This window comes from Neolamprologus multifasciatus, chromosome 13, assembly GCF_963576455.1.
Source record: "Neolamprologus multifasciatus chromosome 13, fNeoMul1.2, whole genome shotgun sequence".
Classification (NCBI taxonomy): Eukaryota; Metazoa; Chordata; class Actinopteri; order Cichliformes; family Cichlidae; genus Neolamprologus; species Neolamprologus multifasciatus.
This window is the reverse complement of record NC_140451.1, coordinates 3,053,830-3,077,739: the sequence shown is the minus strand read 5'-3', so window position 1 is coordinate 3,077,739 and position 23,910 is coordinate 3,053,830. Positions and strand designations below refer to the sequence as shown.

Below are 23,910 nucleotides of genomic sequence, written 5' to 3'. Positions count from 1 at the left end.
GTCGATTAAAAACATGCCCTTACCGCTCTCTCCCAGAGAGCCCAGTATTTCCAAAATGACATGTCGGCGTTCAGCATCAGGGGCCTGTTTCAGCTGGAATATCAGCACATCTGCAACATCCAGCTGTGCCAGCGCCTCCCTCGCAGAGTCTGCAAACACAGAGACGCAGAGCAGTTCAACAGGTCAGTGGTTTCTCTGATCAAAGTAGAAGTGCTCTTAACAAGATACTGAACCCTAAATTTCTCCAGGTGTGCATGCTGTATTAATACAATACATTTATAACGCACAGTTTGTTTAGTTCGAGACTAAACTCAAATGCTTTCTTCTGTTAAAAGGCTTTAAAAGATTCCTCTGGCCTGACATGGTTACGGGGACTGTGTCAGCTATTTATCTCTGGCGTGTTGCTCACAAAACAAAACCCTCTGTGCTTCATGTTTAGGGTTGCAGGCAGTGTTGGGTGTAACGCGTTACTGTAATCAAATTACTTTTCCACTGAAAAAGTAGAGTAACTGATTACTGTTCATTTTTAGGTATTTTAATTACAGTTACTTACAATGTGCTTGCGTTACATTGTAAAATAATTAAACTCGCTGAATATTATTATTTAATTTCAATAATTTGTCTTCTAAACGTAGAAGTAAATTCTTTAACGTCGCTGTAGTGCAGCTGCGCGTCGTTTCACACCAGTTTGCTGCACAGTCGTTTTCTACAGCGGAAGCTGTCGGACTGAAGCGAGTGGCTGTTTTATGAAAATACTCCCGTCTCTTCACTTTTCTGAAACAAGCAGACAAGAACGTTACAGTGATATGTAAAAACTATCAGCCGCTGTTCATAGCACGAGTAATCTACTGAAGCTGACACAGAGCAGAGACGAACACTTCTGAGTGATCCTTGTTCATCATCCATCACCGCGGCAACTGCTGCTAAGCACCAAAACCTGATTTTACTTCAGCAGCACAGAAAGCGTCTGAAGGTGAGCTTAAAGAATGACTGCAGGCGACACTGTGGAAGAGATGCTACAGCTGCATACTGTAGATCAGCGGTCCCCAACCCCCGGGCCTCGGACCGGTACCGGTCCGCGAGAGTTGAGGCTCAGGTGTGAAAAGTATAGTTTTCAGGGTTTTTATCAGTTTTCTGCGTTATTTTGTTATCGTTTTTATCGTTTACTCGGTTTTCCTGGGTCTTTTCACGTGTATTATAATAAATCTTCTTTTTTTCGGTACCAGTACTAGTTTTATTTTGTTGTATTTATCCGCGACACCTTAAAGGCCGGTCTGTGAAAATATTGTCGGGCATAAACCGGTCCGTGGCGCAAAAAAGGTTGGAGACCGCTGCTGTAGAGTCTCCGTCTTTAAAAATATTTATTTATTATTTACATTTTTTTTAAATAAATTTATTAATTATTAATTTATTAATTTATTAATAAAGAATTTATTTTATTTTTTTATTTTTTTTATTATTTATTTAAAGAGTTTAATTTCTATTGTTTGCCACTCAAGGTTTATCGGGATTTTAAGAAGTATTTAGTTAAATTACTTATTTAGTAATTAAGTTACTTTTCAGACACAGTAATTAGATAAGTATTTTAAATACAATATTGACTAAGTAATTAGTAATTAATTACTTTATTAAAGTAACTTACCCAACACTGGTTGCAGGCACATTAATTAAAGGCAATGCTGTAGCTATAAAGAACATGTAAAGCACTGACAATCAAACTACATCTAACAGCACTGAATACAACGAATACAAACAGTAAATAATCACCCATGTCTGCCAGGTTACACAGGGCCAGCAGACAGACATTGACCAGTGGATCGTTGCCAGGATACTCCCTCATTATGGACACGAGTCTGGGGATTACACCACTCTGGACTAACTGGTCCTGCTGGTATGCTAGGTAAAAAAGGTAGGAGACAGATAAGTGTTAAGGAATAAAGTGAGAGACCTCTAGATATCATTTTTATCATTTTGTTAAAAAATGGATCTCAGAGCATTTTCTCAGGATGCTGAAAAGTTTACTGAGAGGCAGTTCTGTGGTACATGGACCGGGTCTTATCTTTTCGACTCTACCCAAAGTGCTTTATACAACATTACAATATGGATGCACATGTCTTGTTGTGAAAAGCTGGAGGAGAATGAGAAGACTGGTTGGTTCTGCAATGGGCGGCTACAGCAGCAGATCATATCAGGCTCCGCCCCTCCCAGCCACGAACAGAAGGCACGCTGAAGACTGGAAACACGTAACCTGCTGCAAGAGCCGTTTTTGTTTTGACACAGCAACTAGAACACTAAGACAGTGTACTGCCAGGCTTACTCTGCACCAGTTAACCATGCTGTGAATGCTCCAGCTCACCCTGTGTAATGTTGTTGACTGTGTGGCAGTCAGGAACAAAAACAGGCATCATACAGTTCTTTTATCTTGCATAGTGCAATAATGGATGCAAAGCAACGCTGCATCTAGGAAACCTGACATGCTCTGAGAGCAGCTTGCATGACTGATCTGTAGTTGCCAAACATGATGTAGTTACCATGACAATATCATGTAGTTTGAGGCTGGAATTAAGATCTGTCACTCTCTGTAACCTTCAAAAGAAATCAGACTCATCAGCACACGGAGAACGCCCCGCTGACGGAGCCAGCAGTCCCACCCACTCACAGTTGTCAAAGCAGATGCGCCCAATGGCCCTGCCAGAGTTCAGCAGCATTTCTTGGTTATTGCTGTTCAGATGGGGAACCAACACCTTCACCAGGCCTGCCTCGATGCATGGCTCCCTCACGGCAGCTACAACACATACACGGACATCAAACCTTGTAAACGCTGATATATTTTAAATGCTATGTTGCATAAGTTACTCAACAGCTATGAAGCAACCTGGTGTTTTAGTCTCATGACTAGGGATGGGTACCGGTATCCGGTACAGTTCTGACATAAACGGTAGTAACCAGACCGAAAAGCAGCGCACATTTTGGTGCTTTATTTTCCCTGAGCTGTGATACACTTTAGATTCTAGCCAATCATTTTACGTTTCCGAGGATAGTAGGCGGGTCCAGGTACGTACGTTCTTTTAGAGCAGAGCTACAGATTAAAAATGTCCAAGGCGAAGCGGTCAAAGTCTGGCTGTACTTCACAGCAAAAGATGCAAACTCAGCAGCTGCAACAAGTGCTTTAAGCTGATACTGTGATGCTGTCAAAGGAGGTAACACCTCAAATCTGATGAAACACCTGGCGACGCATAGCGTTTTTTTAAAGCCGAGAAATGCGCCGTATTTGATAGCTTGCTGCAAGACCTCACACCGAGCACATCTACTGCGGGTGTGGTGCCTGTTATCGACCCGGAGTTAGCAACATCCCCCAAAAACCCGAAGAGGAGAGTCCTGGCCCCTAGCCCTGCCAGTGTAGCAGAAATGATGAGGATGATGATGGCAGCAGCAGCCGTTCTTCTCTGCGTGAGTAGCTTAATGTTGTTCGTGTGTAATTTACGTTGAGTAGGCTAACCACGTTATTACATTAATGCATGTAAGGTGAACTAGCAAACATCATCATAGCTACATGCGGCTGTCTTCTTGTTTGATGGCAGATACTCCCTTCACCCTGGACAAAAAGGCTAAAATCACCAAAGAAAAAGTGGAAAACAGTTGAACATGAGAGGTTTTTGGACAAAGTTTTTGTTTTTTCCATTGTTTAAGCTGCTTCCAGCCAAGAGTGATACCATATATGCCCCATAGCTGCAGAAAAGGCTAACATTGTTATCTTTTTACAAAAAAACAGCTGAACATGAGAGGTTTTTGGACCACTTTTGTGTTTTCCATTCTTTAAGCACCGGTTTGAGCCCCGTTTAAGCACCGGCACGGTTTCAAAAGTACCGGTTTGGCACCGGTATCGGATAAAACCTAAACGATACCCATCCCTACTCATGACGCATCACTGGAGCATAAGATGCAACCCCTTTTTTAAAAAGCATCACATTTTCAGCCACTCTGTGTGGAATTTAAGTGCATTTTTTCATATCAGAAATAATATTAAAAACACAACAACCTCGTACAGATAAAACGTCAACCCAGTAAGTTGAAAGTGGCTTCATCTGTATAATCCTACACATGCTAGCTTTAAGTTACTTAAAAGGGATAAAAATGTTTCCTTATAGACTGCAATATATTTTTATTTGATATTTAATAATTATTGTAATTAAAAATAAACATAGTACAAGGTCCTTAACATAAGTTAACCTGATTTTAAGGACCTTGTAGAATCCTAAAGCTCTTCAAAGAGAACATGAGACAAGACAACATGAGGAAGCTTATACTGTACAAACTGTTTTATGAAGCTCACACAGTTTTATAGTGTTCTACCTTCTCGGGCCATCTCTGCCACCACCAAAGCCACCTGGCAGCTCAGGATGCTTTTTCTCTGTAAGGCCTGAGCCAGTATGGGTAGAATCCCACTTTTGGCAACGTCGATAGCAGCATCTTTCTCTGTGAACACAAAAGTCCGTTCATTTAGAAAATTCACCATGTAATACGTGATGTTAGTTGAAAAGTGAAAGTGTGAGGCTTTGATGACTCAAAAGGTTGATTCTGTTCGTCTGGACGAAGCGTTTTCAGTGGGACAAATGATTCATCACTCAGCTGGGGGACTTCTTCAGTCTCAGCTGACTGCAGGTTTCTAACCTCAGGCTACGTCCACACTAGTGTTTTCAGTCGTTTTCACAGAGCTGTGCGTCCACACTGAAACGGCCCAAAGCGCTTACGTTCGGGTCCTGCGCATGCACAAAAGCGAGTGAGAATTAAAGAATTTGAAGAAAAACTATCTGGAGCATGTACACTGATATTAATCTTTAACAGGGCTGTCAAAACAGAGCAATCAAAACAACTGCTGTATAACGCCCTCCGCTAGCTTTGTTTAATTGGTCACATGACTGCATCAGATGACTAAAATCATCATTTTAGAAAGTCTGCGTTTTCGTTTTTGAGAGCGTTTTGAAAACGCTGCGGTTTTCCTGGAGGAAAACGCCGTCTCAGTGTGGACGGGAGACCAAAACAGAGAAAACGATGCAGTGTGGACGTCGCCTTAGAAACGGTGCATTTGCATAATGACTGAAGCTAGCACCACTGACTAACAATGAGCCAGAGCCTGAGTCAAACTGACTGAGAGCCTGAGTCAGTTTGATGATCTTTAATATGCAAATTGTCACAACTCAATAAACATTGATCAGTGGCCGTGAGTACCATCACAGAGAGTTGGGGAAAGCCTGCAATCACAGCATGTAAGATGGTGACAGATTAACCCTTGGCCTGACGAGGTCGCTCTTCTGTGCTGCGCCATCTGCTTCGCCAGAGGTCGTTTGGTTTCCCCGATGTATAAATCCTGGAAATCCTCCTGCACTTAACAGCGTGCACTCTGTTACTCTGTTTGTGTCGGGGGACCCGATCCTTGGGGTGCACCGGTTTTTGGTGCGTTTGGAATTTGAAAGCCACAGAGACTCGGTGTTTTGTGAAAATGCTCCGATAGTCCTGACACTAAAGGGTCACTAAAGGTTTTCGCTTCCATCTCTCCTCGGTCGTCTGGAGCTTTCTTCAAGTGCCTTCCCAGTTGGATATTTGTCAAAACTGGGATAACCACATTCACTCAGCACATTCTTGATATGATGTTCTTCTGCTTTGTCTGTGGGGATGGTGTTCCTCTCTGATGACACCCAGTTTGTGCTCCAGTGGATGATGAGAGTCAAACCTTAAATACTGATCCGTATGTGTAGGTTTATGGTACTCATTAACGTTTAAATGTCCCCCATTACTGATGGAAATCTCACAGTCTAACTTAAGGCTAACCTGCCATTTATCGACCAAGTTAATGTGATCAGTGAACTCTAATTTCCCTCCAGGTGTCATCCACATACCTGAACCAATGACTGGGCGGTGTCCAGGGTAGGATACCAGAGTAAAATGAGTTTGTCTCATATGCTCACCGAGCAGCTGGTTCTTCTGGAGGACTTTTGTTGCTCAGAGGCCCTTAACTGAAGATCTCAGTTGCAGACTTTTAAGAGTAATCGTGTCTTGGTGGCGGCTGCAGTCAGCCATCTCTCGTGCTGTTCGCTCGTACTCACGTACTAGCTTTAGGCAGTCCTTGTCAAAGTGGGTTAAAATGTCTTCATGCATGAACATTTCTCCACTTCTCATAAATGGCACTCATGGCCACTGATCAATGTTTATGACAATTTGCATGTTAATGGTCATGAAACTGAAACATGGCCTAGTGGTGCTGGTTTCAGCCATTATCCAAAGGTACTGTTTATAAGGTTGGAGAAACCTGGAGTCAGCTGAGACTGAAGAAATGTTTCCCACTGAAGACGCTTCGTCCAGATGAATTTCCTGGGATGTGTGTGTTATACGACTTACTCTTTTCTAGCAGCGCAGCCAGCACTGTATCCAAATGAGGCTTGAGCTCTTCTTCAATCAGCTCTGTGCTCACACTGATAGCTTTTAACGCCTCACACAGAGAGTCTGCCACACACAACGAGAGTTAGCTGTTAGCTTTAGTAACATGAGACATGCCGTTTTATAGCTAGCACACAACTTGAATAAGATTATGATTCTGACAACGAAGCAACTAAAAATTTGCCAACAAGATCTGGAAAATCTGCAACACTGACAAAATAAGGAGCTGGGTTACCTTGTTACCAACACAAAATCGTAGACAGATATTGGTTAGTGGCTACCAAGCACTAAGTCCTGTATGCCTAACTTGGCATTCAGGTTTAAGTGATCCTATAGTTCAATTCAGTTTAATTAAATTTTATTTATACAGCGCCAAATCCCAATAACAACGTGCTTTATATTGTAAGGTAGACCCTACGATAATATAAAAAAACAACCCAACAATCGTATGACCCCTGTGAGCAAGAACTTTGGTTTCTGTGATGTTTCTGTGACCAGCAATAAAAGTGGGGGCGGGGCGCTCTTTGTTTGTTTATTTGGATCGCTAAGTGAGCAAAGAGACACGGCAGCCATTTCTACCTTGAACCTTTAACTGCTTAATACATTCAAGTTTCAAAATTCAAAAACGCCTATGAGCAGAAGATCAATGGTACTGCTCGGGATAGGATTTCCGTGGCCCCGCTCTGGATCCAGACCAGGGGAGGGTGCTTCAGGTCGAGCATCCCAAAAAAGGGACATGGGTCCACCCTCCGGTAGGTCCACCACCCACAGGAGGCGCCGTAGGGGTTGGATGCAATGTGTGCTGGGTGGTAGCCAAGGGCAGAGACCCTGATGGACTGACCCCTGGCTACCAAGTTGGGACATGAAATGTCAATTCAATTCAATTTTATTTATATAGCGCCAAATCACAACAAAAGTCGCCTCAAGGCGATTCATAGATACAGAGAAAAACCCAACAAGCACTTTGGTGACAGTGGGAAGGAAAAACTCCCTTTTAACAGGAAGAAACCTCCAGCAGAACCAGGCTCAGGGAGGGGCGGGGCCATCTGCTGCGACCCGTTTATAACAGGACATTTGTTTGTATCTGTTGACAGGCTAAGCTTACAATTTGTTACATTTGGTTATATAACCCACAACATAGCAAAAGGTGTTCATACACACACATAATAAATAGTGATTGTGTTAGCTGACATGAAAAATAAAAAAAAAACATAACGAATGGCTTCTGGAACCTTAATAATGAAGTTTTTGACTGAAAATTTGTTTTGTTTGAGAAATGTCAGACTGAAATGAAAATGGTCAACTTACAGAGAGCTGATTTTAAAGACACAACAAAAACCAAAGTGAAAGTAGGGCTGCTCAATTAATCGAGTTTTAATCTCGATTACGATCTGGACTTTCAACGATCATTAAAAATGACTGAGCCGATTATTAGCCCCTCCCTCGTGCTTTACGCTCGCGCTGCTCCGTGTAGCAAATCGAGCGCACCTCTCTGCATTTCGAACACACGTCACAACAATTAAGAGGACCCGAGGGAAGCTTGGAAAGCTCAGCAGAAGTTATTTGAAGAGGAGAGTGACTGCCGTTGGTTGAAAAGAGGTAAAAAAACTTCAGTGTGGAAACATTATGGGTTTGCGGAGTCGGACGTGGATCAAGTAGACACAGTGTGTAAACTTTGCTACAGTGTAGTAGCTGCACCACAGAGCAACACTGCAAAGTTCACTAAACATAGACAGGGCTCGCAAAATCGCTAGCCCAACGTCCCAGGGCTAGCGATTTTGCCAGTTGGGCTACCAAAATCTATCTCTGCCCTGCCCGTCGGGCTGACATAGGAAGGAAAAATATATGTCAATGCTTTTGCATTCTTTTGGAAATGTAGCTGAGTAATTATGTCATTGGCATCGGTGAGTCACTGTCAATATGTGACATATTGAAATCTATTGAATTTGCTTGTTTTTTGCTTTCACTTTGCAATCGCGTGAACTGTGTATAGAGAGCGACAGCACTGATTGGTGAGTGATGATAATTTGTGCACCAATTCCTCTGACATCATCTTATCAATCGTTAGCTTACTATGCAAACATGACCAGTGAAATCTCCCGCAGCTTAAACATGTGAGAGGTTGATCGCGCAGAGAATCGCTGAGCGTTATGTGAGTGTGTGTGTAAAAGCAGCAGGATATATATTTTAGTTCTGCTGAGCCAAATAAGACAGGTCAGGGTGAAGAAGTGACAGCCAAAGGAAAAGCTTACCACAAAACAGAAAAGTTATGACAAATCAGACTATAAGGCAAAAAGAAAGTGCAGCTTTATGGTTTCATGGACAAAAGGATTTCTGTGGCTGCAATATGACGAGCTAAATAACCAGGGCTGCACATAAGTGGTCCGCAGGTGCGCATTCGCTGTCAAAATAAAAAACGCCACAAGATAAGAAGTTGCAACGCGTGTTTGTGTACATACGATTTTCAGGAGGAGGACAGACATTTGTTTAGAACTCTTAAAGATGTCGAAGAAGCTCCTTTAAGCAATTACTTTGGTGTGTGCGCTGCAACTTCTTATCTGGTGCGCGTCTTTTATTTTGACAGCGAATGCGCACATGCAGACCACTTATGTGCACCCGTGTAAATAACATAATGTTCTGCCGGGTGTGTTGTTGGTTTTGCCTCGATTTCTGAGTCGACAAGCGCCTTTGTTACTGGGACCAGTAACTTTAAGAAAGGCCTCCATTAGAACCCATGAGAAATGCAAGAAATGCATTATTGCTCAGTCTGCAGTATCTTTCCCAGAACAAACACCAATTACAAATAACAAACTAAAAATAAACCTGAAAATCAGTTTAGAACAGCTACTATGTTGCAAAGAGTGAACTACCACTGGCACAATGTAGCAGTCTTTGCAAACTTCAAAAAGCAAACGGCCTCGATCTTGGTTCCACTTGCCTCTTACCCGTGACTCAGTGGAAATTTCAAATTCAGGATCTGACACAGATTCATGTTCTACAGTTCTTACAAGTTCATAGAAATTTCTGTTCAATTGGAACCAAGTATTTGATTTGATGATTGTAATTTTTATACAATGTTGTAATTTGTGTTTCAACAATTTTTTGATTGATGTTTTGTTTCCGTTACAATATTATACTTTAATGTATAATATTGTAACGGAAACAAAACATCAATCAAAAAATTGCTCTTTTTTTTTTTTATTCGGGCTACTTAAATTTATTTTGGGCTACCAAAAACTGAAGAGTCCCTGCCCGAAGGGCTACCAGAGATTTTGAAATTTTGCGAACCCTGATAGATAGATGATACATTTTTCATTTCTTTCTTATATTGCAAACATTTGCACTGTTATCAGTATTTGCACTATTTTATATTATTTTTAAAGTCATTATTCAACACATTGTTATTGTTAAATAAATATCGTCAAATAATCGAGATCTCAGTGAAAATAATCGTGATTATCATTTTGCCATAATCGAGCAGCCCTAAGTGAAAGTATGGAATTTAATTTTATTTATATAGCGCCACAACAACAGTTACCTCAACACGCTTTATATGACAATAATACAAAGAATGCAACGATCAGAAAGCCCAGTTGTTGCACGGCAGTGAGGAAAGACATGTTTTGAAACCCCTCCTCTAACAGGAAGAAACCTCCGACTGAGCCAGGATCAGGGAGGGGCCGCCATCTGCTGCACCCGGTTGGGGATGAGGGACTCATCCTTCACAACCAGAATGATATACAGTAGATTATACAGCTCCACAGTGAGCAGAGGGTCCACTACAGGACGTCACACTTATGAAGTCTGTTTCTGATTGTTTGGTCACAGACATTCACATCCAATGGCCTGCTGGAGGTCATTTTGTAGGACTCATCAGTGCTCGTCCTGCTCCTTCTTGCACTGCTGATGGCTTAATGTAAATATATAATAAAATTCAAAAATAGTGAGAAAACAGTCTGGAAAGATAAGGAGTATAAACATTCAAGCTACCCTAATAAATAAAGCTTCTTTTAAGCAGAAAAAGACACAATGAAAAGCTGAATAATCAACAAAGCAGCAACTGAGAAAAAAAAAAGCATTAGCGCTTTAGCCTGCAAGACGTTATTATCCGACAATTAAAAATGTTTTTCCTATTTTCTTCTACAAGTCTTGGCAGCACTCTTACGGGTATTGTAGCTGATATGATGCTCCACCACATGCAGCACATATATGAAGAAGCTACTGGAGACCAGAGATCATCTGCAGATATGAAATGGTTCACTAGAGCCACCAATACAACGTCTTCAAGAAATCATCAGCTGAAAGTCTAACGAGGTCGGAAAGAAAAGCGTCTGGACTTCTTTAAGTTGCATGAAGACGGGACTGGGACTCCCCACCAATCGACTCCTAGAACTGAAGAAGCTTCTTGGATGAAGGTGAAACGTCTTCAACTTAAAGAAGTCCAGACGCTTTTCTTTGCAAGCTTCTTAGACCACGATGACCTGGATGACTGAGAACCGTCACAAACATCAGCTGAAAGGTTAACAAGAACTGGGGACAAATATTTAATGTTTAATTACATCAAATATCCTCTTTATTTTTAGAGTATTTTATAGAGCTTTGATGTTATTATTTGCCAAATTCAGCTGAACTCCCACAACACAATTATATTTCTCCTAATCCTGATTTTGTACAATATATAATACGACTTACATGATGCTTTTTTTTCTCTTTTACCCACCAATAAACAAAGTCTTGGTTAAACTTAAACCTTTACAGCTATATTAAATTTAAATAAGTATAAAGGAAACAACAGATTTTTCTAGAGCCGTCCAACACTGATGTTTCTGTTCAGTGATGTGGTTGAATAAAGTTTGAACAGTTTACACGTGCCAGCAAAGGGCTGTGCACGCTTGGACATTTCTTCCACCAAAGGCATGGAGTATAACTCAATAACAAACCTAAAGAGCTTCTTAGACACATACAGTCCATTTCAGTCAGACGCACACACGAGTGCAGATGGTAATCACCTCGGCTAATCCCTATAAAGTCGATTGAAAATAGCCCGGGTGGAGGGGGCCAGGAAACGATACACACACTTGCATGTCACGATCTAGCCCTGGTGTCCTTCTGCATGTGTAAAAAGACTTATAGACTCTTCTGTGCTGAGCACTCGTTACTACAAGCCTCATTCAGCCAGTCGCACACACATTCATACAACCACTTTCTTCTATAGCGTTCATCCACACACACTCACTCGGCATCTTGCCCGAGGATATTTTGACATGCAGACTGCAGCAGCCAGGGAATCGATCCATCGACCTTTGGATTGGTAGACAACCAGCTGAGCACAGTCAGGGCGGTGTGGCTCACTGTGTGCATGTGTCTGTGTTAAAGCACAGGCCAACAATTTCCTAGTCAGTCTCACAACGTAATGCCAAGAAGTCCCCAGGGTGCCTATTAAACCTACTTCAGCTACACTACAAACATGACTGCATGGACACAATAACAGGAACAACTGGGAAGTCTAATCCCATCACCACTAAATCCTGTCACTGTGATGCTCATTGTTAGACTACACGGTACATTTTGGATATTATTATGATGGTATTGTGTCTATTTTAATCTATGAGGAAGCAAAGAAATGGCTCATGCCTCAGAGCAGCAGTCAGCAATGCCACAGAAGCTGCTGCACAGAGGAGGCTGGGTTGTTTGATTGTGTGGCTCAGCTGGTAAGTTTATGTCCATCCACTCCTGAACTACACAGCGCTGCAACCTTACTGGCCGGTGGCACAAACAGCTCACTGCTGCTGGTCTGCAGTGGCGCAACAACACCACGCCGGCTGCAAATCGTTTTACCTTTGATACAGAGCAAGAAAGGATAGAAGCATCACACACACACACACACACACACACACACACACACACACACACACACACACACACACACACACACACACACACACACACACACACACACACAGAGGATGCAGCTACTCACCAGTGTCTGTCATGGCTGCTGGCAGGCTCTCTGCTGGCTAACTGCCTTCGCCTGCTTGCTAGCACTGAGTGCGTGTCCGTGTGTGTCTGTGTGCAGCTAGCAGAGAGGCCGCCCTCCCTTCTTCAGTCAGGTGTGTCCCGCCTCTCACTCTGCCTGCTTCCCCGTCCTTGCTCTTACTCCACTAATCCTATTACCTAACTCTCCTGTTCGTTTTCCTCGCTTCACGCTGCCCTTCTCTGCTCCCACTGCGCGTGCGTTTTCTCTCCGTGCTCATTTGTTTTCTGCTCCCATCACGTGTTCGCTCTTCCTCCCTGACAGATTCAAAGTGCAGGCTTTGGTGAAAGAAAAGCTGCAAACGAACAAAGAAAATTATGTACGATATAATAACAAGCAAATCCCGGTGATGTTTACATATTTGATATGTTTTTAAAAATATATTCACTGTTATATATTATTGTATGTATATTTTATCATATAAGATAAGGGACTAGTTTAAAGACTGATGGGTATAAACATGATAACATCTGCGGATTTTTAAAAAATGAAATACAAATATTTCTGGAGCTCTTTAAATGTTTTGGGGAAACAGGTTATAACTTAAGTGCGTGTCTGTCCATATTTCCCATTTTTGTAGTAAATGTCAAAAAGAAACTGGCACTTTTTTTCATTACTTTTGGGAATGTAAATTAATCAAAAGATTTTGGAGCTTCATATCTCGAGAATTAATTATTATTTTAACAATCTGATTCAAAGGGACCCTTTTCTTCTTGGCCTACCCTCAAAAGAAGTAACATTGAATCACTTGCAGCGCAAATTATGTGACAAACTATTGCTGGTAGCTAGGAAATGTATTCTCATTAACTGGGTTAAGGATAAACCTCTGTGACTTTGTGGTGCAGAGAATTATTTAAAGTTATTCCTCACGAAAGAACTGCTGCTATTTTAGGAGGAAATGAGGGTCTCTTTCTCAATGTTTGGTCCCCTTTGCTTTCTTATTTGCCAAATGATTTGTCCCAACTGTTGGGGGGGGGGGGGGGGGGGTTGCGATTAAGATGTTCTCAGTTAAATAGGAAGTAAGCGTAAAGGACAACAATTCATTCTTGGAGTTTATCTTTTTCTCTTTCTAAATCTGTGGGTAATTGAGTGAAAATATGTTGGGTTTTTTTGTTGTTTTGTTTTTTTCTCTCCTCTTTACACCGTATGTGTATTTGTACAGGTATATAATGACTTTAATATATTCCCTTTGGGGTTTTTTTCTTTTCTTTTTTTTTCTCTTTCTTTCTTTTTTGTTTGCTTGTTATGTTTTATGCTTTTCTTGATAATGAATAAAAACTGTTTAAGTTAGAAGTGCGTGTCTGTGTACAGTGCATTGCCCTTTCTGATTTTTTTTTAAGTGTGCCAAATATGCAAAATATTTCAGATGGTCAACTTTTAATATTTGACATAAAGAACTCTTGTAAACACAAAATGCAGCGTGTGATAAAAAGGTTATCCAAACCTTCCTGACCCTGTGTGTAAAAAAAAAAAAACAAAAGCTGATTGCCCTCGAATAAATGTGTTTGTCACGTTTCATGGCAAAAAAAAAAAATAAATTGTCATCACTGTACAGGAATTTCTGGCCCACAGTTCTTTGCAGACTTGTTTTAGTTCACCCACTCTGGAAGGTTTGCCTGGTTAAAGTCATGCTTCAGTCTGACTTGTGTCTTTGACTACATCATCCCCAAACCTCTTTTTGAGCCATTCAGAGGTGGACTTGCTGCTGTGTTTCAGATCGATCACGCTGAATAGCCCAGTGTGTTAGAGATTCATTGTCATACGTGCACTAAAGAAACATGTTTTCCCCGAAATTCTTCCTTTGCTGTCTGTAACAAATACCCAAGAGGAGAAAAAACACTTATACAATAGATAAATACAATAAATGATTTAAAAACAATAGAAATAATTATAAAGGATTATACTAGATACAACAAAAAAAAGGGGGGGGGGGGGGGGCAAAAAATACACATACATATACATATATATATGTATCACCTGGATCACCAGTTGAGAAAAAAAGAGAAAACAAGCAAAAAAAGAGCAACCATCGCGATAATCTATGTGTATATAACAGTAAATACTAAATATTATTGTATTTGTAAAGCACTTTACACATCCACCCATCCACACACTGGTGATGGCAGCTACATTGTAGCCACAGCCACCCTGGGGCGCACTGACAGAGGCGAGGCTGCCGGACACTGGCGCCACCGGGCCCTCTGACCACCACCAGTAGGCAACGGGTGAAGTGTCTTGCCCAAGGACACAACGACCGAGACTGTCGGAGCTGGGCTCGAACCGGCAACCTTCCGATTACAAGACAAACTCCCAACTCTTGAGCCACGATCCCCCAATAGCATTGTGCAGCACGTAAGAGCGACAGCGCACAGTGTGCTTTGAGGTAGCAGCCAAGAAAGGTGTAGTTTGTCTGTGAGCACCCGTGTGTACACCTGTGAGCGTGAGCACGCTTGTATTCAAAAGGTTCCTTCATGTAACGATCTGCTAGAGGTTGTGGGGAGTGTTGTGGAAGTTTTCCATTTAAATAAAGCCTGCAGACGAGCAGTGAGCGGTAGCTAACATTCTTTAATCAAAACACAAAGAACAGACAACCAAGCTTGTGGAGAGCCTGCATGACCGCGGGACAGACGGTCAGCAGAGTCTCCCTGAGCCTAGCATGGCTCTCAGTTAAACACCTTCTCCAGGAACAAAAGGTAGCACACAGCTGTTTAAGGTTCACACTCCCTTGCTACCTCCCAGAGTCCTCGAAGAGGCAAAAGATTCTTCCTGTGGAGTTCCTGCTTCCCCCAACTTCCTTACTGGACCCCCACCATTTGTCTTACTGTATGAGTGTCAGACATGTTAAAATCCAGTGGCACCAAGGCATCATACAATAAAATAATGTGATTAATACATAAGTAAAAGAAATTCCTATACAGAGGCCACAGCCCCGTCCCCCAGGGCATGAAGCAGGTATGGAGGAGATCCAGGCTCCAGACACCCCCAGAGCATGAAAGTCCAAGGAAGACCAACAGAGGGGCAACCACGCCACTCTCCTGGAAAGAGCTGAGGAGAGCCCCGGGCGAGGGGTCACCCAGCAGCCACGGAGCAGAAGCCAGGGGGGGTTGTAGTGCCCCTGAGCTCCACCGGCAGCCAGCTGTGCCAGAGAGGACCGAGCCGCAGGCCCAGAGGCCGAGGGCACCCCACCCCCCAAAGGGGCCCGACCGAGCCACAGGTGCCCGACAAGCAGCCACCAGGAGTGACATTCCTCCCCCTGCACCCTGGTGACACACCTGCACCCCAAGGCCCTGCATGTGTGGGTGATTGTGATGGAGCGGGAAGAGGGAGGCAGGTGGGGATTGGGAGGGAAGGAAGGGAGGGGCAAGTGGCCCCTCCCTGGGGCCAGCTCCCCCTGCTGACCCCAGTAGGCACCCCCACTCTCTGGAAACCACCAAGACCAGACGGTCCAGGCTCATCTGGACCGGGGCCCACAGAAGCACCGCCCAGCCCCACAGAATCTGGAGCAGCCCACCCGACCCCACCACAGAGAAAACTGTACCCACCCCATCATCCACTCATCTCCCAGACTACACAAACCAATAGACACCCAGGTTAAGTTCATTATCCTCCTCTCCTACATCTCTCCCCCACTCTCACTCTCTGGGGGAGAGTTTACATTTCGAATGCTTCAGCTTCAGGACACGAACTGTACAGGAATCTGTGCTGCTGCAGGAACTAAAACAGGGAAGACTTGGGCTACGTTCACACTGCAGGCGAAAGCGCATCAAATCAGATTTTTTTGACCCTATGCGACCCATATCCGATCATGGTGTGACAGTGTGAACGGCACAAATCCGATATTTTCAAATCCGATCTGGGTCACTCTCGTATGTGGTGCTGAATCCGATACATATCCGATGTTTTAGAAAGCGACTGCTGTGTGATGGTCATGTTGCATTAAATCCGTCTTTTACGTCACTGACACAAGACAGACGCCAATTATCAGCTCCGGAGAAGACAAACGAGAAAGCATGGCGGCAGAAACTGGAGACGGAGCGAGTCAAGGGCCACTCACTGGTTCCGACTCCATGTCCATGTATACCTCTGCACCGAGGTAGCAGCCACTGCTCCAAACAAGGCCATTGTTAAAGCACAGGCTCTCTGTTTTCTCAGTCTCCTTCTTTCTCTAATGAATTTGTCAAAATTCTGTCGGTTACGACTCTGCAGAAATTGATAGACTCCTGCAACAACACCTACTAGCTCTGTAGCCGCCATTTTTACTTCCGTAAACAGAGCACGTTGCGTGTGACGCCTTCTTTTGCGCATGCAGGCCGCTTTGAGGACCGTGAACCGTTCACACTAGAGCGCGTTTGCTGTCACATTTTATTTGTAGTGTGAACAACATGACAAAAAAAATCGTATTTGATCAAAAATTGGAATTGAGCATAAAGACCTGCAGTGTGAACGTAGCCTAAGAGGCATGGCTATGTGAGGATGGCCTGTTCCTGTCTATAAAGCTTTGTTTGGTTCAAAGGATTGTGTGTATAAGGTAATGTCCTATACTAATGAATTACAACTCTGATTAATTGAATGAGTTACTATTGTCCAATACTGCTACTGCTAATAACAATAAAAATAAATAATGATGATGATAATCATGTATCAGAAGTAAAGGACCTGTCAATGTAGAGTGCAGAGTGAGGACCCAAATGCAGACAAAGTAGGCAGGAAATGAACTTAACGAAAAGTGAACCATTTAATGATTGTAAAACAGTACAAAGATAAGAAAACCAATCAAAAATGAGAAACTAAAAGAAAACCTGAACTGAAACTGTAGAGACTGGGAAACTCTGGGAACACAGATCCTGAGCGATGCAGGGATAGAGGAGCAGACGCTCTCACAGAGGAAACAGAGACAATATATACATGTGACTAGAGTCACTAAGGAAGTGGAGACATATGGGAACGCAACAAGAATATTTATTTATTATTTATGCATTTATTACTCTTCTAATGAGTTCTACCCGTGTCCACCAGGGCTGAGAGTGACCTGCAGTTTCACGCTCCTTCCACCGGGTGGAGCCCGAGAGTACTTTAACTCAGTCCTACCACTTTTTTCCTTTTAGCTGTAATACCCTCTTTTGCACACACGGTGTCGCACTCTAACAAATAAAGACCCGCGTGTACTACTTCTTCCCTTTTTCTCACTTCTGTGGTACAGTGAGTTGAATCATTCACAGCAACTAATGCAAAGCCATATCTCCATGCACGCTGGTGAATAGTGATGTGCCACGCCACTGATTTCCTTTCTGATCCGATACCAAGTAAAATTCAGGATCGATGACACTGGTCCGATACCGATACTTTGTAGCTTCATAATGATTGCAGAACATCAGACTGCTTGTTCTTATTGTTTAATTATGAAGAATTATCATATAGAAATAAAAAAGCTGAAGCTGTGCGTCGATGCTGTTTGAACACACGTATGTTGTCATTTAACATGTAGATACTTACCTGGACGCTTCAACAAAAACCTTCAACATTCACACTTTCCCTCATTCACAGCAGCGCTGCGCCACACGACACATTTTGGTATCAATCCAGTACCAAGTAAATACAGGGCCAGTACTGTCGATGTTACTCAGGCGGCTAAATGGTTCAGCAGCTACACACTGAACTTGAAGGATAAAAGCAATGTATCGATCCAATACCAATACTAGTGTTGGTATCGATACTATCGATATTTGGATTGATCCGCACATCTCTACTAGAGAAATCGGTTCAAGCTGACGCGCTCAGAAGGCACCTCCATTAAAAGCAGTGGGCCCATGGGCACTTTAGGACTTTCCATTTGGTTCTCACACTCAGGGCAGGGCGTGCACCATCGGAAAATCCGCCTGGAAAGTTATTTCCCGGTAGATTCTTAGCACCAACAACTGGGTATTTTCCTCTTGCGTGCGAGTATCACCATCAATTTTCATCACTTGGTCAAAGGCTGAGTGTAATATGTCATCACGAGACTGCTCTAGAGGAAAAGTGAAAGTGAAGGAGTGAATTACTGCAAAATTACTGCAACCGTTTCCTACTCAGCATCAGATGCAGCTGAGTGCAGCAAAGTCGCTACGCACTCCTATAGGTCGGGAATGCATCGAAACACACTGCCCCAACAGGTGATTAAACCCTGGCCAATGCTCTGCCAGAATTAAGGGACGCATCAGGCGGGCGCTAACTGCAGCTGTAACTCTACACGCTTCAGTTTCACAAACACGGTGAGTTCTGTACTCAGGTAAGGATCTCTCCTAGTGGTGAGACAGTTAATCAACCTCAGGTGAGCAGGAACCAAGGATGGGAAGCAAAAAAGAAAGGATCACCTCTGCAAGACAAGGGCGTGGTTCTCTGCACACTCTCACACAGAGAGGGGGGAGAGAGCAAGAGGAGAAGAGACAGAGGGGCAGAGCTTTGCAACACAGTCTCTGGTAACATCTAGTGGCCTCAAATATGAAGAGCAGTTTGAATGTGAGTGTATCACTGAAAGCCCTGGCAGCCAAAGCCTACTGCAACATGACTAAGAGAGGATACAAATGTCTTTTTATACATTTTTTTTAGAAATTGCCCACTCTGCTGTGGACACCTTCAGTCTCTCTCTATGTATATATATATATATATATATATATATATATATATATATATATATATATATATATATATATATATATATATATATATATATATATATATATATATATATATATATATATATATATATATATATATATATATATATATATAAAGGCAAGGCATACATGGAACGCCATAACCAAGTGGCCGCCATAGTGTACAGAAACATCTGTGCCGAATATGGCCTGGAAGTCCCAAGGTCAAAATAGGAGAGGCCCCCAAGGGTGGTGGAGAATGACCAGGCTAAGATCCTGTGGGAGGGAGGGAGGGAGGGTTGGATAGATAGATAGATAGATAGATAGATAGATAGATAGATAGATAGATAGATAGATAGATAGATAGATAGATAGATAGATAGATAGATAGATAGATAGATAGATAGATAGATAGATAGATAGATAGATAGATACCAAAACAGATAAAAGATTACGTTTACTTATGAACAGGTGGAAGGTCATCACTGCTTCCATGTCCCATTATGTTGCGTACTGCTTCGCTATCTCTTGCACCAAATCACCACCTAAACACACATCAGATTGTGACAATGATTCACAAGTCAGCTGATCACCTGACTTTGGCCAGCTGAACCAAGCCTTGACACAATGCTTGTGAAGCTCAGCCAGCACTTCAGCTTCAAACAGGTCCTGACTATAACCTAGGTACTCCCAAGGTCTAGTATATCATTGTGAAGTTGGAAAATGATCCAGGAAAAATTGGGAATAATATAAAGTTTGAATAATTTTCACATTATGGTGTGATCTTGACCCGATTTTCACCAAAGTTAAATCAGCTCCAGCTGGTATTGGTATCTTGAAAAAAGTGGTCTGCTAACAGACAGACAGACAACCAAACTGAAGTGAACACATGCTCCGTCCCTTTGGGGGGAATTACTGAGAGAATGTGTTGAAACATGTTCTGAAGTGTGTGAGCTGACTGGGAGTTAACAGGAAAGAGTTTCACCAGGGATTCCGAGTGGATTTACCAGTTTTTTAACTAATGAGCAAAATGAAATTGTAGTTTTTGTGAAAGTTTAAAAGATTATCTAAAATACAGAAAGCAGTTTGCATGCACGCTTTCCTTTAACGAGTCAGGGTTCATCTGTGATAGTGATGAACAAAGAATTATTTAGCTGTCTCTCTGTTCTCAGATATTCTTCCCGCTCTCTCGTTTACACGTTCTGCTCGCAGCTATTTTCAGACAGAGAGCTTCAAAAGCTGAAAGTGGAGTCTGAGTACAGCCAGTCCTGCAGCTAAGGAGACATTTTAGATTGTCTCATGATTTCCTCGTAGATTTTTACAGTATGAGTGTATGGGTGTGTTATTTACTCTGAGGGCTGTTGTTACGACGCTGGCACATGATACCACGCACCGTACCAGCTGCTGTTTGTGCTGATGCTGCCTCCCTCAGACAACAGCAGATGTTAAGACTTGTCCTGCATTCTCTCTGAGCACCATGTAGATGAAGTAGAAGAGAAACCGAGCACATACTGAGGATCGAGGAAGGCGAGGCAGAATGCCTTAAGAGACCAAATGACTGTAGTGACTGCAAGAACTTGATGGACATCTACTTCACCACCTTAAAAATGTTCTTCAGATGACATTAATGGATCTTAGTGATGTGCACTCCACTTATAATCTGACATCCCTTTAGTTTTCAACGCGAGGGCTCTTGAGTACTCCATTAGGCAAAATCTGTGTTTCTGTTTTGTAAAGGGCAAGTGGATGACAGTATGTTAATTTCAGCAACGCATTTTGGTTGAACATTAAGATTTGACATCAGAACATTTTCACTTACAACACAAATATTTAATTCAGTTTCAGGGCAAGTGGAATAAGACTGATTTAGTCTGATTGACCCAAAACCAACAATAGTAATGACAAGAAAAACAGAAACGTGATGTGCTGATTAAACCTGCATTAATTGTTCTGTGTAGACAAGAAAATAGAAAAGCACAGAAAGCCTCTAGTGTGGCTGCAGATACCTGATTGAGCGGCGTGATGTTCTGAACTCCACAGACTTACAGAGTGAGTACTGTAGACTGTCCAGGTCTTGTTTGCAGTCCTCCAGAGTGCTGAAGGCGAATAAAATATGGCTAAAATAGAGAATAGAGAAGCTCTCTTTCTGCCTCTTTACCAAGTCTAACCAGGGCGCAAGAGGTGGTTGTCATGGCGATGGGTGAAGAGGCGTCTCCAAATAAGGAGATGCGAAGAAAGTTGCAGAAGAAGAAACGTGAGCCCACATCAGACCTAAGGCCACCCTAAACTGTTTTGACCAATCAGAGAGACATGCTGTGGATGCTCGCATGTCTGCGACCCAACCAATCACAGCAGATGGCCCCGCCCCTCCCTGAGCCTGGTTCTGCCGGAGGTTTCTTCCTGTTACAGTTTTTCTCCATTGGTTTGGCTCATTTCTTGAAACAGAAATTACATTCTCAAAATAACATGGACAAACCTCCAAACCTCTTGGCAAATGTTCACAACAGAATGGCATTTCTCATTCATTTTATCAAATGGCAAATGCCTTAGTACATGTCTCAATTGTCTCAGTGCATCTTTGCAAATGATTAAGTACAAGTAGCCTACAGTTATACAGTTAGCCCACATTTAGCACATTTTCCAAATGAATAGATCTTGTAGATCTAAACTGATTAGTTGATTCTCAGTCTAATGATCATTCCCTCCAAAACATGTCAGCATGATTTCATTGTATAAGTACTCGCATGCACAACCGTCTGTTCAATTGTCAAAATTGGTCAAGAACATAATGCCATGAATACCAAATATGAATTTCTTTGAATATTTGATAAATTGATGACAGTCATTGACAGTCAGGTGAAACTAGGTGTCACACACAGGTGTCTTCCATGATTGTGTGCTGCTAAACACAGATATATAGAGCTTGACCAGAGCCAGTCCGATCTCTGAACATGGATAGACAAGGCCAAGCAAACGGACAAGGGGAAGTTCTTCCTTAAGGAAGAGGAGGAAGAAGAAGAAGAAGAGGAGGACTGAGAGGAATAGGTGCTGTGCTGTCCCAAATGAAATTCGGGCCACAATTATAGACCATGTCATAAACCATGGCCCCACAATGTCAGAGGCAGGTCGTCGAGTGCAGCCTAATGTGCCTCGCTCTACAGTCTCCTCCATTATCCAAACCTTTCGCAGGGAAAACAGGTATGTACTCTATGTAATCTATGATGGAATTATATGTTGTATAGGACAGGGCACTGTGCGTGAGGCAAAAAATGTATAACTTACTGTAGAGATTTTGTGTGCATCTGCCTACAGTGGTAGGTCTATACTAGCAGGTGGAGAGGACTAGTGGAATGTTTTGATACTAAATATGACAAGAAATATATTGAACAAATTACTGTTAACTATGGAATTACATAATTCATACAGTTTAGAGAAGTATTCCAGTCACTGTGCAGCGGGAGAATGAGTACAGCGAACACTGAATAAGTCCTTGTTTTTTGATTTTGTGTTCATACAATTTACTACTGTAATGTACATTTTCTTTTTACATATGTATGAAACTTTCTTTGCGTGTGAATAAAAAATGGTTATCATTTCCTTGGTAGTGTGAGTGCAATCTGTGATGTCAAACCTTGGAGGCTACTCTTTTCTGTGGTATATTGTTGGTCCTCTGCCATAGTGACAAAACATCTAAACATTTTGTATGGCAGTACTCACACAATGCCAAAGGGATGATGCATTTTGGGGGCACTGACTATTCAGATTAGAAAGAAATGTAGTTTTGACACATGAGTGAACTGTTTTAGGGGAGATATGAGCTTTTGCAGGTGGACCATGTTGTTGTGATCAACCATCCAGGTTTATTTTGACAAAAGCACCAAGAATGATGAGAATGTCCGATCTGTGTCGAGAAATGAGCCAAAGCTATTGAGAAGGATCTTTGCCATTTTGGAGACACTGACTGTTTAAATGAGAAAGGGATTTAGATTGAAGCCTGAGTGAACAGTTTTGGAAGAGATATGAGCTTTTGCAGGTGAGCTATAGTGTTGTGCTAAACTGTAAGAGCGTTTTGCCAAATGATCTTAGAGTTTTGAGAATGTAATTTCTGTTTAAAGAAATGAGCCAAACCAATGGAGAAAAACTGTAAAAGGGAGTTTTTCCTTCCCACTGTTGCCAAAGTGCTGCTCATAGGGGGTCATATGATTGTTGGGTTTTTCTCTGTATCTATGAAGCGCCTTGAGGCGACTTTTGTTGTGATTTGGCGCTATATAAATAAAATTGAATTGAATGTTAACATTGTCATTCTGTGACATACAGTAAAAGCATTACCTTTTGTCTCTGAGCCAGAGAGAGAGGTCCACGGTGGCATGGAAAACTAGTTTGAAATTCTAATCGTTTTGATAATAAATTGTAAAAACTCATAATTCTCTATCATAAAAAAACGCTACATAATCAGTGCACTTTAGGGCGATCGGTGGATTGAAGGCCCACTGCGCACTGGCCTTACAAACACTGACAGCTGACCACTCCTTGATTTTCATTAGATTACAGTTAAATCTGAGCTCGCGCTCCAACAGAGTATAGTGTGGAAGAAATGGGGAAATGTTGGAGCTGTAAAACTGAGAATAAATGCAGGGAAGTGTGTCAGATGAAGCGACATGTCAGAAGTCAGGGCTGCAGCAGCAGCTGCACCATCAACAGCAACAACAAGGCTCACAGGAGGCCGCTGTTACTGCACCAGCTGTGCAGAAGCGCCCATAGTCCCAACAACAGTGTGAGGACGATACAGAGGAAGGTGAAATGAATGTT

The 23,910-nt window shown here is 42.4% G+C and overlaps 1 protein-coding gene and 1 long non-coding RNA gene across 3 annotated transcripts in view; one reads left to right on the top strand and one right to left on the bottom strand.

The window, feature by feature from the left end:
* Window positions 1-12,664, bottom strand: part of LOC146504814 (rap1 GTPase-GDP dissociation stimulator 1) — a 28,933-nt gene extending 16,269 nt beyond the window's left edge. Inside the window, exons 1-6 of one of the 2 annotated variants that reach the window (XM_085181871.1) lie at window positions 12,416-12,664; window positions 6,397-6,501; window positions 4,354-4,476; window positions 2,660-2,785; window positions 1,768-1,896; window positions 24-149 (exon numbers count right to left, since the gene is read on the bottom strand). In XM_085181871.1, the coding sequence (XP_085037997.1) occupies window positions 24-149; window positions 1,768-1,896; window positions 2,660-2,785; window positions 4,354-4,476; window positions 6,397-6,501; window positions 12,416-12,428 (622 nt within the window). In that variant the 5' untranslated portion in view covers window positions 12,429-12,664. The remainder of the gene's footprint in view (window positions 1-23; window positions 150-1,767; window positions 1,897-2,659; window positions 2,786-4,353; window positions 4,477-6,396; window positions 6,502-12,415) is intronic. The other variant, XM_085181869.1, reaches the window with a different exon arrangement.
* Window positions 11,446-12,397, top strand: LOC146504815 (uncharacterized). The gene is made up of 2 exons (XR_014877449.1): window positions 11,446-12,081; window positions 12,112-12,397. It is a non-coding gene; the product is annotated as an uncharacterized LOC146504815 (long non-coding RNA).
* Window positions 12,665-23,910: the final 11,246 nt, after the last annotated feature.